The sequence below is a fragment of the Mustela nigripes genome, chromosome 15 (assembly GCF_022355385.1).
Source record: "Mustela nigripes isolate SB6536 chromosome 15, MUSNIG.SB6536, whole genome shotgun sequence".
Lineage (NCBI taxonomy): Eukaryota > Metazoa > Chordata > Mammalia > Carnivora > Mustelidae > Mustela > Mustela nigripes.
The window spans coordinates 11,303,022-11,317,726 of record NC_081571.1 but is presented as its reverse complement, the minus strand read 5'-3'; the positions used below and the strand labels follow the sequence as shown (position 1 = coordinate 11,317,726).

Sequence of the window (14,705 nt, the reverse complement as noted above, 5' to 3'; positions counted from 1 at the left end):
ACTGCCCTCTAAAAGCTTATACAAATTTATATTCCTATTAATGCTACTATAGTGTTAATTTGCCATATTTTTACTAATGCTGGTTATAATAAACCTTTTTAATTTTTTCTAATCCAAATGAAAATGATGGTATGTCACTAAAAAAAAAAAAAACCACTGAATGTATTTAGTTTCTAATGTTTTTGAACATCTTTTCATATGTTAATGGCTTTTATTTTGTACTTCTACTGTGTCAACTGCCTATTAATATCTTCTACCTATTTTTTCCAATTGAGTAGTATTTTTTGTCGTTTGTTTTCATGTAACACTTTCTTGCAACATTTTCATTGAGTTTATCTTCCTAATTCCACGATGCCTTTCATTGTAGAAATAATTATTGAAATAATTATACAAACATAATTAAGTTTTTATATAGTTAAATCTATCAATTTTTAAACATTTCTAGGTTTCTTTCTTTCTTTCTTTCTTTCTTTTTTTTTTTTAAAGATTTTACTTATTTGTCAGAGAGAGAGTGTGCGTAGTGAGCACAAGTACAGGGAGCAGTGGGTAGAGGGAGAAGCAGCCTCCCCTCTGAGCAAGGAGCTCCATGAGGGACTTGATTCCAGGATCCTGGGATCATGACCCGAGCCTAAGGCTGACGCTTAACCAAATGAGCCACACAGGCCTCCCTCCAGGCTTCATATCATGTTTAGAAACGCTTTCCCTATTTCAGAATTTTAAAACTACTTTTTAATTATTTTATTGTCAGAATAGCTATGTTTAAGACAAAGTTGTCACTATGTTGTTCAACATACACATTTTTTAATTCACAGAAATAACTCTTAAAATCTTAAAAATTTGGACTAAGAAACAAGCTTCTCTCTTCTGAAGAAGTGACATGATCCCCGACTCTGTTTTTTTTTTTTTTTTCCATCCCAGATTGTTTCTTCTTTTGCTCTTGTGGTCAGGAAACTCTGGGCCTAGTTTTATCAGGGTTTTCTTTTTTTATTAATTAGAGTTTTATTCTTGAATCTGTGTTATTCTGTGCCCGTTACTGAATGCTACATTGGATCTTTTCTGAAGTTAGGAAGCAGTTAAATTTTAAATAAATTAGAAAATGATTAAATAAATAACAAAGGGAAAGTGATTACATGAATAAAAAATAAAAATCTATTATATTTAATTTAAACTTTTTCAGGTCATTGTTCTTAATCCACTTTATTATGAATTCTTGGTCTGCTAGAATTAACTGGAATCCTACTGATAAGATTATGATCTCTTGCTATCACTCTATTTATTAGTTCATAATTGTTTACCTTATTGTGAGCTTCTTAAAAACTAGAACCATTTTAATTATCCCTAAAGTCAAGTCACCCTATGGCTTAAAATAAGGACTTTGATGTTTCTTGAATGAAAGAACCAGAAAAAAGTCACTCACAAAAAGAAAGCTCACATCAGAAATCTAGTTTAAAGACTACAGCCAAAGTACTCTCCGGGTATGTTCTATTGTGGGTATGTGTTGTATCTACAATTGTGGGTGACAGTAATTGAGCAGATGCCCTAAAGATACAAGAGTTCTGCCATCATTAGCCTAGACTCACCAAGGGAAAGAAGCAAAACACTGTTAGAAATGTTTCCAATAACATGGTTTAAAACAAGGGTTGGCATTATCTAAGTAATTAAGAAACCCAAACCCCTTGCAGTCCCAAGAAATCCAATTATTTGGGATTTAATTGTAATCTGTATGCCTACCTCCTACTTTTTAAGTAGCAGATGACACAAGGCAATGTGAAAACTGATTTTGTTTCCAAAACTAGATTTTATTTAACTTAGACATCCAAACCAATGGAATAAATGCAAAGCTAAAATTCAGTGATAAAATTTTTCTTTTACCAATTTATTGTTTCATATCCTAAGTCTTGGTTTGCTTATCTGTAACTTGTAAAATAATACTTTTCTCCCTACCTCTCAGAGTTTTAAGACAAAATTAGATTTAGTACATTAAAATGTATTTTTTTAAAGATTTTATTTATTTATTTATTTTTAAAATTTGACCAACATAGATCACAAATAGGCGGGGGCTACGGGGGAAGGAAGCAGTCTCCCTGCTGAGCAGGGAGCCCGATATGGGGCTCGATCCAGGACCCTGGGATCTTGACCTGAGCTGAAGACAGAGGCTTTAACCCTCTGAGTCCCCCAGGTGCCCCTAAAGTGTATTTATAAGTAATACAAAGTAGAAGAGAATTCCTGTTATCAAGATCACATGGCTTTCAAAAATCTGTCATGTGGTTGAAACATTTAAAAAATTAATGAAATTTTATGGGCCTCAATAATGTCACTTCCTTTCTTTCTCTCCTCCACACCTGACGTATCTGATTTCCATTTAACTGGACTTCAACTAAAACAACCACTCTTTCAACACATTTTGATCTATTATTACATAATACCTTCAGTATATACTAGAGATGCTAGTCAAGTCAGTTTCATGTATTCTATTGATCAGCTTCAACAATGTGTAATATACAGTGTTGTTTCATGTTCTGTAAACACACTCACTCCACCTGCCATCATCCTGAGTTACTTCGAAGTAAATCTCAGAGAGCCTATCATTTCAGGTGTGAATGTTTAAAATACAACTTTTTAAAAACATAACCACAATTACTACATCATGCTTAAAATACTAGCAGTAGATTTACATTTCCTCAGTTATCTTCAAACAAAGTTTTTTGGGCGTGTTTATTTGAACTGGAATGCAAAATAAGATCCATATTTTGCAGTCCCCCTCCGTCTCTTTTTACTCCCCCAAATTGTTTCTTGCTTCTTGTTTTTTATCATTTTTGTTGTTGTGTAAATCAGTTGTTTTGTCCTATCACATTTCCCACCATCAGGGTCTGCTAATTCTATTTCCATGGCACTATTTAATATGCTTCTCTGCCCTCGTGTTTCCAGTAAATTAGTAGTTAGATCTAGAAGCTAGTTCAGATACATTTTGCCCCCAAAACTAATTCACAGACAATGTACAGATTTTCATCAGTACAGTTTATAACACCCAATTCTATCTTTTTTACCTTCATCCCTGATTCACTAGCAGCTGTGAAAAGATATGCTATCCTATCTTGTTAACCAGAACACTTTTATAAGAGAAACTTCCCTTTATTAACCATTTGGTTGTGTTCAGGTACAGACCGAACAGAAGCTGAAATGTTCTATTATTTTCCCTATCTACCAGCTTTCAAAAATAACAGGTGGTTTCCAAGCATTCTCCAAAATGACGAGTTTCTGCCTATCTTTTGTATCATTATGCCTTTGTGGATATACATATATCTTGGTGAATATTAATCTGCTGCAGCTGTTATCTTATTGCTACTCAAACTTTTTTTTTTTTTTTTTAACCAGTAGGAGCTTATTCGGTTTGACACTTGAGTCCTTTTGATAGAACTCTAGCAGTCTTTGAATTCTTCTTGGCTTTCTGGAAAGGAAAGATGCTCTACAGGTCCCCGCAGAAGCAGGCATTTCTTCAAGGACCCCTGTCTCCCTCTACTGGAAAATGTATTTAGATATCACAGTCTGGGCACTGTTTATGCCCTTTATTCTTCCTAGTCTACCTTTGGAAAAGATTCCTAGAAGTGGCACTGCTAAGTCAAAGAACAAAAATGCTCATGCGATTTTATTAGATAATGCCAAATTCCCTGCACCAGACACGTCTTAGGTTGTATCCCACCCATGACGTATGAGGGTGCCGCTTTCCCTGCAGCTTCCCAACAACAGATGTTTTCAATCTTCTGGAATTTTGCCAATCTACTAGGTGACATATTATAGTCCATTGTAGATTTACTTTACATTGTTCTTATTATGAGTGAGGTAGATTACCTTTTCTTTCTTTTTTTTTAAGTTTTATTTATTTGAGAGGAGAGAGAAAGAGCACAGGCAGGGGAAGGGGCAGGAGGGGTGGGAGAAGCAGACTTCCTGCTGAGCAGACAGCCCGACATGGGGCTCGATCCCAGGACTCTGAGATCATGACCAGAGCGGAAGGCAGATGCTTAGCTGAGTGAGTCACCCAGGCGTCCCTACATTATCTTTGCATGTGGCTTTTTCTAAGAACAACTGCCCAAATTCCTAGCCTATTTTTCTACAACAGTGGTTCACAAAATATGACCCCTAGATCAGTAGGAGTAGCATCACCTGGGAATTCATTAGAAATGCAAATTCTCGGGCTCCATCCCTGGTCTACTGAATGGGAAGATGTGTCCTACTAGAAGGTGATTTTGAGGGCCTATCATTACTTGATAAAAGCAAGGTAGAGAGAAGTATGTACAGTAGACTACATTTTTCCTAAACAATAGGGACATTTTATACATGTAATATTAATAATTATTATTAATTACTGAATGAAATACTCTGGGGATAAGGCCCACTAATCCATGGTCTAACAAGCCTGACAGATGATTCTAATACCCGAAAATTGGAGAAACTTGCCTAAAGGGTTGACTCCACGTCTGTATTTTAACTTCCCTTAAACTTGCCTAATTATTTTCTTTTGAAACTAAGGCCAAACGGTTAGTACACTGGAACTGAGAGAGTCAAACACCATGTGGCATTCATACATGTGTTGGTTGGTGTATCCAACCTTGAACGAGTAGATGTTAGGGATCACTATAGATCACTGTGGCAGGCAGCGGGGATACCAGGCTAAAACAACACAGACATGGTCCCTGGCCCCCAGAAGCTTTCCTTCCACCGAGAGAGAACAAAATAAGTAATTTAAGTCTTACCAAAGAGGGTTCCAAGGTGCTACTGCATCCTAGAGCATGGGTCTCCTGCTAGTCTTGCGGTCAGGGAAATGCAAATTAAATGAACATTGAGGTAGTACTCTATTCCCATCAGATGGACAAAGGATCACACCTATTCCTTACAGGGATATGGGCAGACATGTAAACCACTACAACAACTCTGAGAAAGAATCGAGCATTACCTATGAATGCATCAAACACAGCCATCCATTCCCAGGAATCAGTCACCAGAAAGAACGCCTCTCGTTCAAGGCCATTTGCTGCAGCATTGTTCATAGGGGCAAAGCTAGTTACAGAGTGAATGTCCACAGTGGGGACATATGAAACATCATGTTATATCCACACCAGGCAGCCACTGAAAAGAATGAGCCACACCATGATTTGAAGGTGTTTCTATGATGTACTCTTTGAATAAAGAAAGCAACATGTAGAAAAGTGGGGATAATAAATCCTCAGTTTTAGAAACTCCCATAGGCCCACATGTGTATGCTGTACATGATTATTTGAGGATAGAAGAAAAATACGGAAGACTAGATACCAATATGGATAAGCCTTCTACAGTGGATGAAGGCTCAACATACGTCTTCCCTTCTTCTTTGTGTACTTTCCTATTGTGCAAGAAGGTGGAAGGCTCAGAATTGCAAGCTCGGGCACCCCGCAGACAAACAGATGTACTTGGGTGAGATGGGGGCCACATGTAGGCTGCCTCGACAAGCTTTGTTACACCTTTGCACCAGCTGACAACCCTGCTTCAGGTCACTGGCTTCCTGGGTGTGGAGGGGCAAGTCATCCCTTCTGCTGGCCTGGATCCAGCAGAAACAGCTTGGTTCTGGAGTCCTTCTCAGGTAGCTGCTACTCCTTGGATCCCAGCTTTGGAGGCATGAGCCTGGAGCCAGGGGTGTGGAACAGAACTCCCAGATCCCTGGCCAGCGGCTCGTGTGGGGTTCCATGACTCACCCCTGGAGGTGAAGTTGGAAGCTTGGTGCTATAGTCCTTCCAGTGATTTCATCCACGTGGGGCTCCAGAACCAAATGCCAATCTGCCCTAAATTGGTTTGATTCTTCTTTTTTTTTTCCTCCTTGCAATCAAACTACACGATTCAATGGGTTACCAGCTGGGGGAGGAGTGACAGCTGTGAGAATTTAAACATACGAATATAAGAAAGTACCTTGAAAATAGTGGTATATTGTTGTTATTAATTTAAATGCCATTTAAAACTCATCTGTCATTCCATCTAAGTAACTGATGTACAGGGGGTGGGGGGGCTTTGAAAAGACTCTTTAATGTAGGAAAGGCACTCCACTGTGGGGTTTCTCCAGGGCACACAGTCTTACCAGCGGGTGTAGATGTGGATTTTGGTGCCGGAAGCAAACTCCTGCGGGGTGTTGTCACACTGGGGGTTGCTGGAGGGGCCGCCCGGCTGGCCCCCTTGGGTGTGTCTTTGGAAGGCAGAGCTGCCTTCAGAACCGGCTGGTCTTCATTCCCAAAGGTTGACCCTGTGGGAGGCAGACAGTGTGTTAATTATAACCTCATGAAAAATGGATGGACCCTTCTTGCCATGTGCAATTGCCAGCCAATCCCAACGCCGTCATCTGCTTTAGAGCTTGATCTGACTCTTGGTGAGTGGCCTTGAAAAACGTTTCTCTGGGACCAGAAGTGGAGAAGAGCTCCCTTTAATCACCACAGCAAAGTCTGTCATTCAAATCCTCTGTGCAAGGGACACCACAAAAGACAAAAGCAGCCTCTGAAGATTTTATACGTGTATGTGCATACACACACGCACACATCCTGACACACACACACAATTTGCTTATGTGGATGTGTAACTGTACATATGTACAATGTGCATTTATTTGATAACTCACAGAAGATGAGCAATCCTATTTTTGAAAACCAGTGTGTGTGACCCAGGAGAGGTGAGAGTAAGAAAAAAGACTCGTGCATGGGCCGCTGCTCCAAGAAGCTTATGGAGAACATCCTGACTTGCAAGTTATTTGACCTTCAGAACAAGAGGCTTGGGGTAAAGGTAGAAGGGTATGGAGCATGGGGACAGAGAATCTCTCTGACACCCATGAAGTTTTTTGCCTGAAAAGCTGAGGTGTCACCAAACTGTGAAGCCCTGAATTAGAGCCTAGCTTATTGCAAAGGCATACGATGCCTATTGATATTTCAGTTTACTATTCAGTATAGAAACAGACTCTATGTCTAAGGACAGTTTGTTTACAAAGGACTGCTCTGACACTCTGAACATATGGCATACTGGGATATGTGTCAGGTTTAAATGCACAAGGCCCCAAGTTTTCTTCCAGATCTTTCCAAACCTACTGTGGCTTATACATCTGTCATCTCTTAAAGACAATGACACCATCATCTATTCCCTGTTAAAGGACCAGTCTTTTAAGTATACCTCTGAGTACAGCTGAAAGGCCTAACGCACGAAATTAAGCTTGAATGTATTGGAACCACGGCTTGTTTGGAATTAAACTATCCAGTTAGAAACGTGACCATCTACCGTGGAAAATATGCAATGACAGCTGGAAGAAGTATACAGAATTTTAGCAAAAGATTAAATTTTTTGTTTTCATCATTTTAAAAGGATAGGCATAACATTTTATTTAGATAGGGCCTGCATTAAATGATAACATTATTCAAATGGCTTTAATATTCAAAACATTCAGGAATTTTATTCAATCACTTAGTGTAAGAGATTACTGATTTCCTCCCTCTGAAGACCTGAAAGTCCATTTAAAATCGGTGAGATTTGTTTTGTTTCTGAAGAAAAGCATATTTAGGAAAGAAAAAATAAAGAATGCCCTATTTCCCAGCACAGAGCCTATATCCTACAGTTCTTTTCAGGTCTGTGCAAGCTTTTCCATAGTTCTAAACAGGGCTCAAGAATGCATTAGATCTATGCCAACAGAACAAATGCATCGAAACTTCATGGAAAGGATCTGCACTGTATCCTGAATGTCGAATACAGAAGTAAGCACCTGTTTGATTATAACCTCATGAAAAACTTCTTCAGGAAAATGGACACCATGAACCCGAAAAAAGTAAGTCTTAGCTTCTGAATCATTCAGAGGGCTCACTAGTCCAATCCCAGAATCTAGAGGCTCTCTGGAGGTTTGCAGGACATTACAGATGGAAGGAAGGTTTGCAGGACATTACAGATGGATGGAAATCCACTGGATGGATTTCACATGGAACTCTGCACTGCTTAGCTAACCACTGACATACTGCTGGAATAATCTACTCACTAAAATGTGTAGTGGAAGCTGAATTAAACATTAAAAAGTTTCATACAGAATCTTTCACTTAATTATTAAAGTTTCTTAAGAGGGAAATGTTTTGTATCATTTGTAAAGTTCAAATGCCCTTTTATCAAATCCTCTTGCACCTGGCGTCATCCTCGGAGGTGAAATTTATTATTCAGAGAACATGTCAATTTAGAGATTTGGCAGCTTTCCAGGCTGGGAAGGCAGCCTATTTGAAGTACGAAGTGTCAAGGAAGCTATGTGGGTGAGGTACGCTCCTCTGAGAGTGGTCTTGAATTAACAAAAAAGAAAATAAAGTAAAATAAAATAAAATAAAATAAAACTCTATTCTTGTCTATCATTGTGGGACCCGACTGGCAGTTCACAGTATTGCTCTTTGAAAACCAGCTTAAGGCAGCTAGTAATTAAAGACTCATTATTTAGGAAATGGAAAGTACTCAGAGTGGCTGCTGAATTCTAGAACCGTTCTGGCTACTTCACAACCATGCAGGCAGCATTAAACCATTGCTTGATAAGAGGAAGAAAATAACTGGAAATAAACAACAATTTGTGTGAGCCAGAAAAAGAGTGGCGGTGTCTCACAAGTCTAATCCAGTCCCCGAATCTGGCCTGAATGATCTAGGCTATCCCCTGGATGAAGGGTGGAGTCTGAGGAGAAGGACAGCCAGGGCTGTTTCTCCACCTCCCACCTCTCTGCCCCTGCATTTCTTCATCCGCAAGTGGGGACACTGGGCATGGACCTCACAGAGCCATCGCGGGAAGTAAAAGAGTTAATACAAGTGGATTTTTAAGTGTCAAGGCAAGAGTTAGTGCAAGGAAAGGGTGGTGTCTGGTGCATAGTGAGCTCTTCTGTGTTAGTTACAAGCACACATGGGCTAGTTTTTAGTTCAGCGGTTGGTCATTACAGCAAATCAGTTTTTCGTGGGGAACTTGGAACAAATCCAGGGACTAATATCAGGTGGCGCTGCTCCAAGTGAAAAGAAAGGAAACACTAAAATAAATCTGACAGCAACTGCAGGATGTAAGGAAATATAGTATGATTGTCCTTAAAAACCTATGACGAGCTACTTGAGACACAGGAAAAGGGGAGAATCAGGACATAAGGGACCACCGGGCTTTAGAATATTGGACGCTGCTGGTTCCACTCTGAGCGACACTGTTGGGACCCAGGGCATGAGCGTGGTATCAAAATGGCTGTCTGAACTGCCTGTCACAATTCGCACCCACCACAGGTACTGACTGTCAGACCTTAACGAATGAATGAAATTGGTTTTAATTTATACGTCTCTGACAGGCAGTGAGGTGGAAAACTTTTTTCAAATTCAAGTTTTTTCTTCCATAAGATACCCACTCATAATCTATGCCCTTTTCCTACTAACGTATTTTATTTTCCTAATTGACATATAGGAGGTGTTTTTTTTTTTTTTTTTAATATTCTGGATATTGATCCTCTCTAGGTATATATTTCAAATATCCTCTCAGTCTTTGACTAGCCTCCAAAGTGATGGTACCTTTATTCAGAAGTCTTTCATTTTATTTATTTATTTATGCTTTTATTTACTTACTTGACACAGAGACAGCGAGAGAGAGAATACAAGCAGGGGGAGGGAGAGAGGGAGAAGCAGGCTTCCCGCTGAGCAGGGAGCCCTACTCGGGGCTCCGATCCCAGGACCATGAGATCATGACCTGAGCCAAAGGCAGATGCTTAACTGACTGAGCCACTCAGGCACCCCAGAGGTCTTTCCTTTTAATGTAGTTGATTTTTCTCAGTCTTTCCCCCACTTGATTTGCACCTTATGTGTCTTAGTTTTTCATTGTCTACCTCAGATAATAAAGATGTTCTCCTATGTATTCTTCTAAATGGTTTAAAACTTTGTTTTGCACATTAGATCACTAATTCACCTGGAACAGAGCGCGGAGTAGGGGCTGGATGTGTGGTTGCTATTTTCTATATAGACAGCCAATTATCTCAGCCCTGTACATTGGACAGTCCATCTCTTCTGCAATATCTGTACTTCCTTCTGTTGTGTGTCAAGATTCATACAGGCCTGATTTTTAGTGCAAGCTAACAGCCGCCAAATTGAGGTAATCTAATAGGGTGCCTGGGTGGCTCAGTCAGTTAAGCATCTGCCTTTGGCTCTGGTCATGAACCCAGGATTCCATCCTGGAATGGATCCTCAGGATGGAGCTGAGCGGGGAGCCTGCTTCTCTCTCTTTCTGCCCCTCCCCTCCCCCCTTGCTCATTCTCTCAAATAAATAAATAAAATCTTTAAAATTTTTTTCAGTAATACAACATAACAAAAGTTTCTCTCTCAATCATGAATCATCTCATACAGGCAATCTGGATGACATGCCATCCTGGGGAGCTTTAATCCAGGCAGGAGCTCAGGGACTCTGGCTCCTTCCATCTTGTGTTTCTGCCCTATTCTGGGTTTCTCAAGAGACATTAATATGTAGCTGGCATATGGGGAGGAAATGAATTATTCATGGAAGAATTTTGGGGGGTCAGGCCTGGAAGCAGAGTGTATCACTTCTGCCATGAGTCTAATGGCTGGGAAATGTCGCTTAGTTTATGCACAGGAGAAAAGGGGAATCATTGGGTAAACACCTAACCCATTCTGCCACATGAGGCTCCATTTCTGAACTCTATATTCTGTCTCATTGATCTCTTTCTCTATCACTATACCAATACCATAGCAGATATATTTACTGTCATGCAAGACTCGTACTGGCATATTGAACCAGTATAAGACAAGTACCTCCAACTTGGTTCTTTTATTTTACAATTGTCTTGACCCAAATATTGGGTCATTGACCTTTCTCTTACATATAAATTCTAGTATCTACTTGTCAAGCTCTAGGAAAAGTGGCCAGAATTTCCAATTAGATACGATTACATCTTCTTTCTGAACTGCAACATGCTTGAAGGAAGAGCAAGCACAGACCCCATGAAGAACAACAAACCTTTGCTGAGCGCCACTTATACTCTAGGAGTCATGTTAGATGAAAGAAATACAAAGAACATGGAGTTCCATGAAAAAGCAAACACCAAATAAGATGTTCTATAAAGACGCAGCACTAAATGACACAATAAAATAATAATAACAAATAAATAAAATAAAAAGAGGCAGCACTGGTCCTTAAGGGATCAAAATCTGGGATACTTTGCGTTGAAGCAATATTGGCATCTAGTGGGTAGGGCTGTTAATACCTCTGTTGAGAAGACATGCAGAAATATAAGAGACCATGGAGAAAAGGGGCTAATAATTGTTAGCTGAGGGGTATGAGGACAGGGAGAAAAGATAACATTTTTTTGTAAACAGTCATATGTCATAAAGGGGATTTCTCTACACCATTCTTAACTCTGTGAGTTGCCAGCTTATTCTCCTTCATTCTTTCCTTTTTAATGCCAGTGGTGCACCCTGGACTTGTTACATTATCACCACTGAAATATGAAGGTATTCCTCTGATCATAGAAACTAAAGGACAATAGCCTCCTATTTCACTGCTGGACCCTGGCCATCTTTTTGTAAATACCCAAATCATCATATCATCAACTTACTGCTTGGAAGGTAAGCTCTCCTTCATTAGAGGTATATGTAAGGTATATGTTCTGCATGGTTACAGACTCCAGCCAGGTCCAGGTGAATATATAAACCAAATTGTGTTGTATTTTTCTTTTTAAACCACCAGGTTTGTTCAGCACTGAGAGTCCTAGGATCTAGTAATTTCTCTTTTCTCTTTCCAGTACCACTCCTAGAGTTCCTTCCCTGCAGTGCTTACATCCCTGAACTGATGGATCAATTCTATCAAAATCCCATGGAGTTGAACCCCTACCTCACACCATATGCAAAAACTAGGATCAAAGACCTGATGTAAGCACTAAAATTAGTGCTTGTGTTTTCTTAGAAGAAAACACAAATGTAAGTCTTAATGACACTGGGACTAGATAATCATTTCTTAGATATGACACCAAAAGCACAAATAACTGAAGAAAAAATAGATAAGTTAGACTTCATCAAAATAAAAGTCTCTGTGCGTCTGAGCATACTATTAATAAAGTGAAAAGACAGCCTACCGAACTGAAGAAAATATTTCCAAATCACTTATCTGATAAAGGTCTAGTATCCAGAATATATAAAGAATATTTATAACTCAACAATAGAGACAAGTAATTCAATAAAAAGTGAACATAGAACTTGAATAGACATTTTTCTGAAGAATATATACATATGGTCAATAAGCACATGAAAAGATGGCCAACAGGGAAATACAAATCAAAGAAACCATGGGAAACCCACTAGGATGGCTATAATAAAAAAGACAGACAATAGCAAGTTGTTGGTGGAGATGTGGAGAAACCAGAACTTCATACACACTGGTGGGACTATAAAGTGGTGCAGGTACCTCCGATAGCATAAGACAGAAAAAAAAATTCCTCCAACTCACTATTGCAGTCCATCCATTATAGCAAAACAGCAAGTTCAGACACGAGGAGGATGATACTCAACTCCTCCCTGAACCCCTTCACCCTCCTCATCTACTCTCACAAAATTAGGTGTAAGTCTGAGCTTCTCTCTCTGACACCACAGAGGGAGGAAGACACAGGCAAATTCAGGCCACAAAAGGTGGTCCTAGAGGCAGGCACTAGGGGGAGGATGTGTGAAGGTACAGGGCACCTAATATTCCCCTGCGAAAGAAGGAGAGATGTCTACTCCACCTTCTCAGACAGGTAATTCTGGCTATGGCTGAGGTCAAGGAGAAAAGTTGCGTTTTGTGATACATATTCCAATGTGCTCTTTCACTTCTTCATATATTGGAATGCCAAGAAGTTCGCTTGATTCTTAGAAAGAAGAAAGAATGGCAATGAGAGATAGATGCTAACCAGACCATAATGAGGTTCTTAAGAGGAAGGCTGTGGAAGAAAAGCAAAATTGTTATTAATAATATGAAGGCATTACAGCCAAACCTTAAGAAACATGTTTCATTGATTTTGGATATTTATACATATTATAATGATTAAACTACTCTCTTCACTGATTTTTTTTTTTTTTTTTTTTTTTTTTTTACAATTCTCGGCAATCAAGTTGTATAATGTTCTGGCTGCATGATTGCCTGATTGATGCATATCTCATTGATTTAGCACTAGTTATCACTCAGTGGCAAAATTTAGTTTAATTATTAGAGTACCAACTGAATATTTCATTTCCCACCTTGTGCATATTTTAACCTAGGTGTTTTATTCACACATTAAAGAGCTAAAGGGAACCCCCTATCTTAGCATTTCACCAAAGTTAGTTCTTTGTGAAAAATGAAGTAGACTAAGCGCCCTAGGTTCCAGGCTCTACACTAGGCAGGGAGCTCAGGGCAGACATGGTCCTGACCTCATACAATGTACCTTTTCCAAAAAGGGAACACCCAGACCACAAACAGGTACACAGACTGAAAGAAACACAGGGGGCAGAGCTAGAGGGAGACTCACGGGTGAAGATCAAGTATTTGGAGAAGGCGTCCTAGAGAAGAGACACCTAAAGGAAACATTTCTCTCAGGGGCACACTAGCACCGGGAACTCTTTTATTCTTTAATATTAATGATATCAGCATCGTTCTAGAACCTTAGGATCAGAGTGCCAAAATCATCCTTGAATCTTTCTTTCCCTTTCTTCAACCAATGCAAGTCAATATGCTTCCATTTCCATGCCAGACTACATATTTCTATTCCGGCTCTGCTCCTGTGGCTAGCCTCCAGGCAGTCCCTTGTCACCTCTTGCAGAGACAATGGTGTTGACTCCTCTCCTCCACCCACACCACGCCATTCAGTTCCGCCTCTTCACTGTGCCCTGTTGTTCTTCCCAAATAGAAGTGGCTCAACATAGTCTTCCAAGTACCTCACAAACTGTTTTTTGCTGTTCAAACCTTCCCTTATGTGGTCCCAGCTGTCTTCCCTGCCTTACTTCCTGCTCCCACATCAAGGGCAGTATAAACTGGAGGCAGGATTCCCCTGGCACTTACTGCTCTGCTAGAATTAAGGCTCTTCTTGAGCCCTGCTGTACGAACGAAGAAAGCAGTCAGTGCCACAGTGTCCTGGGGCAAGCGCTTCCTGTCATAGACACCTCTTTTTCTCAACTTCTGAGACCATGGGCTCTTGAAAAGCTTCGCATGTTCCCCAACTGCACCCGTGGATGTAGTCACGTGGAATGAGCACAGCCAAGGTGGGCATTTGTTGTTTCAAGGGTGGGATTGTCTGTGGTGAGGTACGGTGGGGTTTGAGCACTTCTGAAGACAATAAACAGAAAGGCAAACATCAGCACTTAGGCAAAAATGGGTGAAGGGGAGAGGGAGGTAGAGGCTTCCAGGGGCAGAAAGAATAAGTCCTGGGGATGAAAGGCACATCCTAGGGGATAAGTCAGTGGTACTGAAGTGATGTGGTCTGGTGACAGAGGGGAGCTCCACTCCCAGGAGCACGGCATAGCGTATAGACCTGTGGAGTCACTGTGCTGTACCTGAAGCTAATGGAGCAGTGTGTGTCCACCATATTCAACTAAAAATTTTTCTTGGGAGAGGAGTCAAGATGGTGGCAAAGTAGCAGGCTGAGACTACTTCAGCTAGCCGGAGATCAGCTAGATAGCTTATCTAAAGATTGCAAACACCTGAAAATCCA

General features: G+C 40.2%; 1 protein-coding gene across 2 annotated transcripts in view; it reads right to left on the bottom strand.

Annotated features, from left to right (window-relative positions):
• MTUS2 (microtubule associated scaffold protein 2) overlaps positions 1-14,705 on the bottom strand; it is a 569,391-nt gene that overhangs the window by 172,279 nt on the left and 382,407 nt on the right. For both annotated transcript variants that reach the window (XM_059377684.1, XM_059377685.1), the window contains exon 6: positions 6,104-6,265. In XM_059377684.1, coding sequence (XP_059233667.1) covers positions 6,104-6,265 — 162 coding nt within the window. The remainder of the gene's footprint in view (positions 1-6,103; positions 6,266-14,705) is intronic.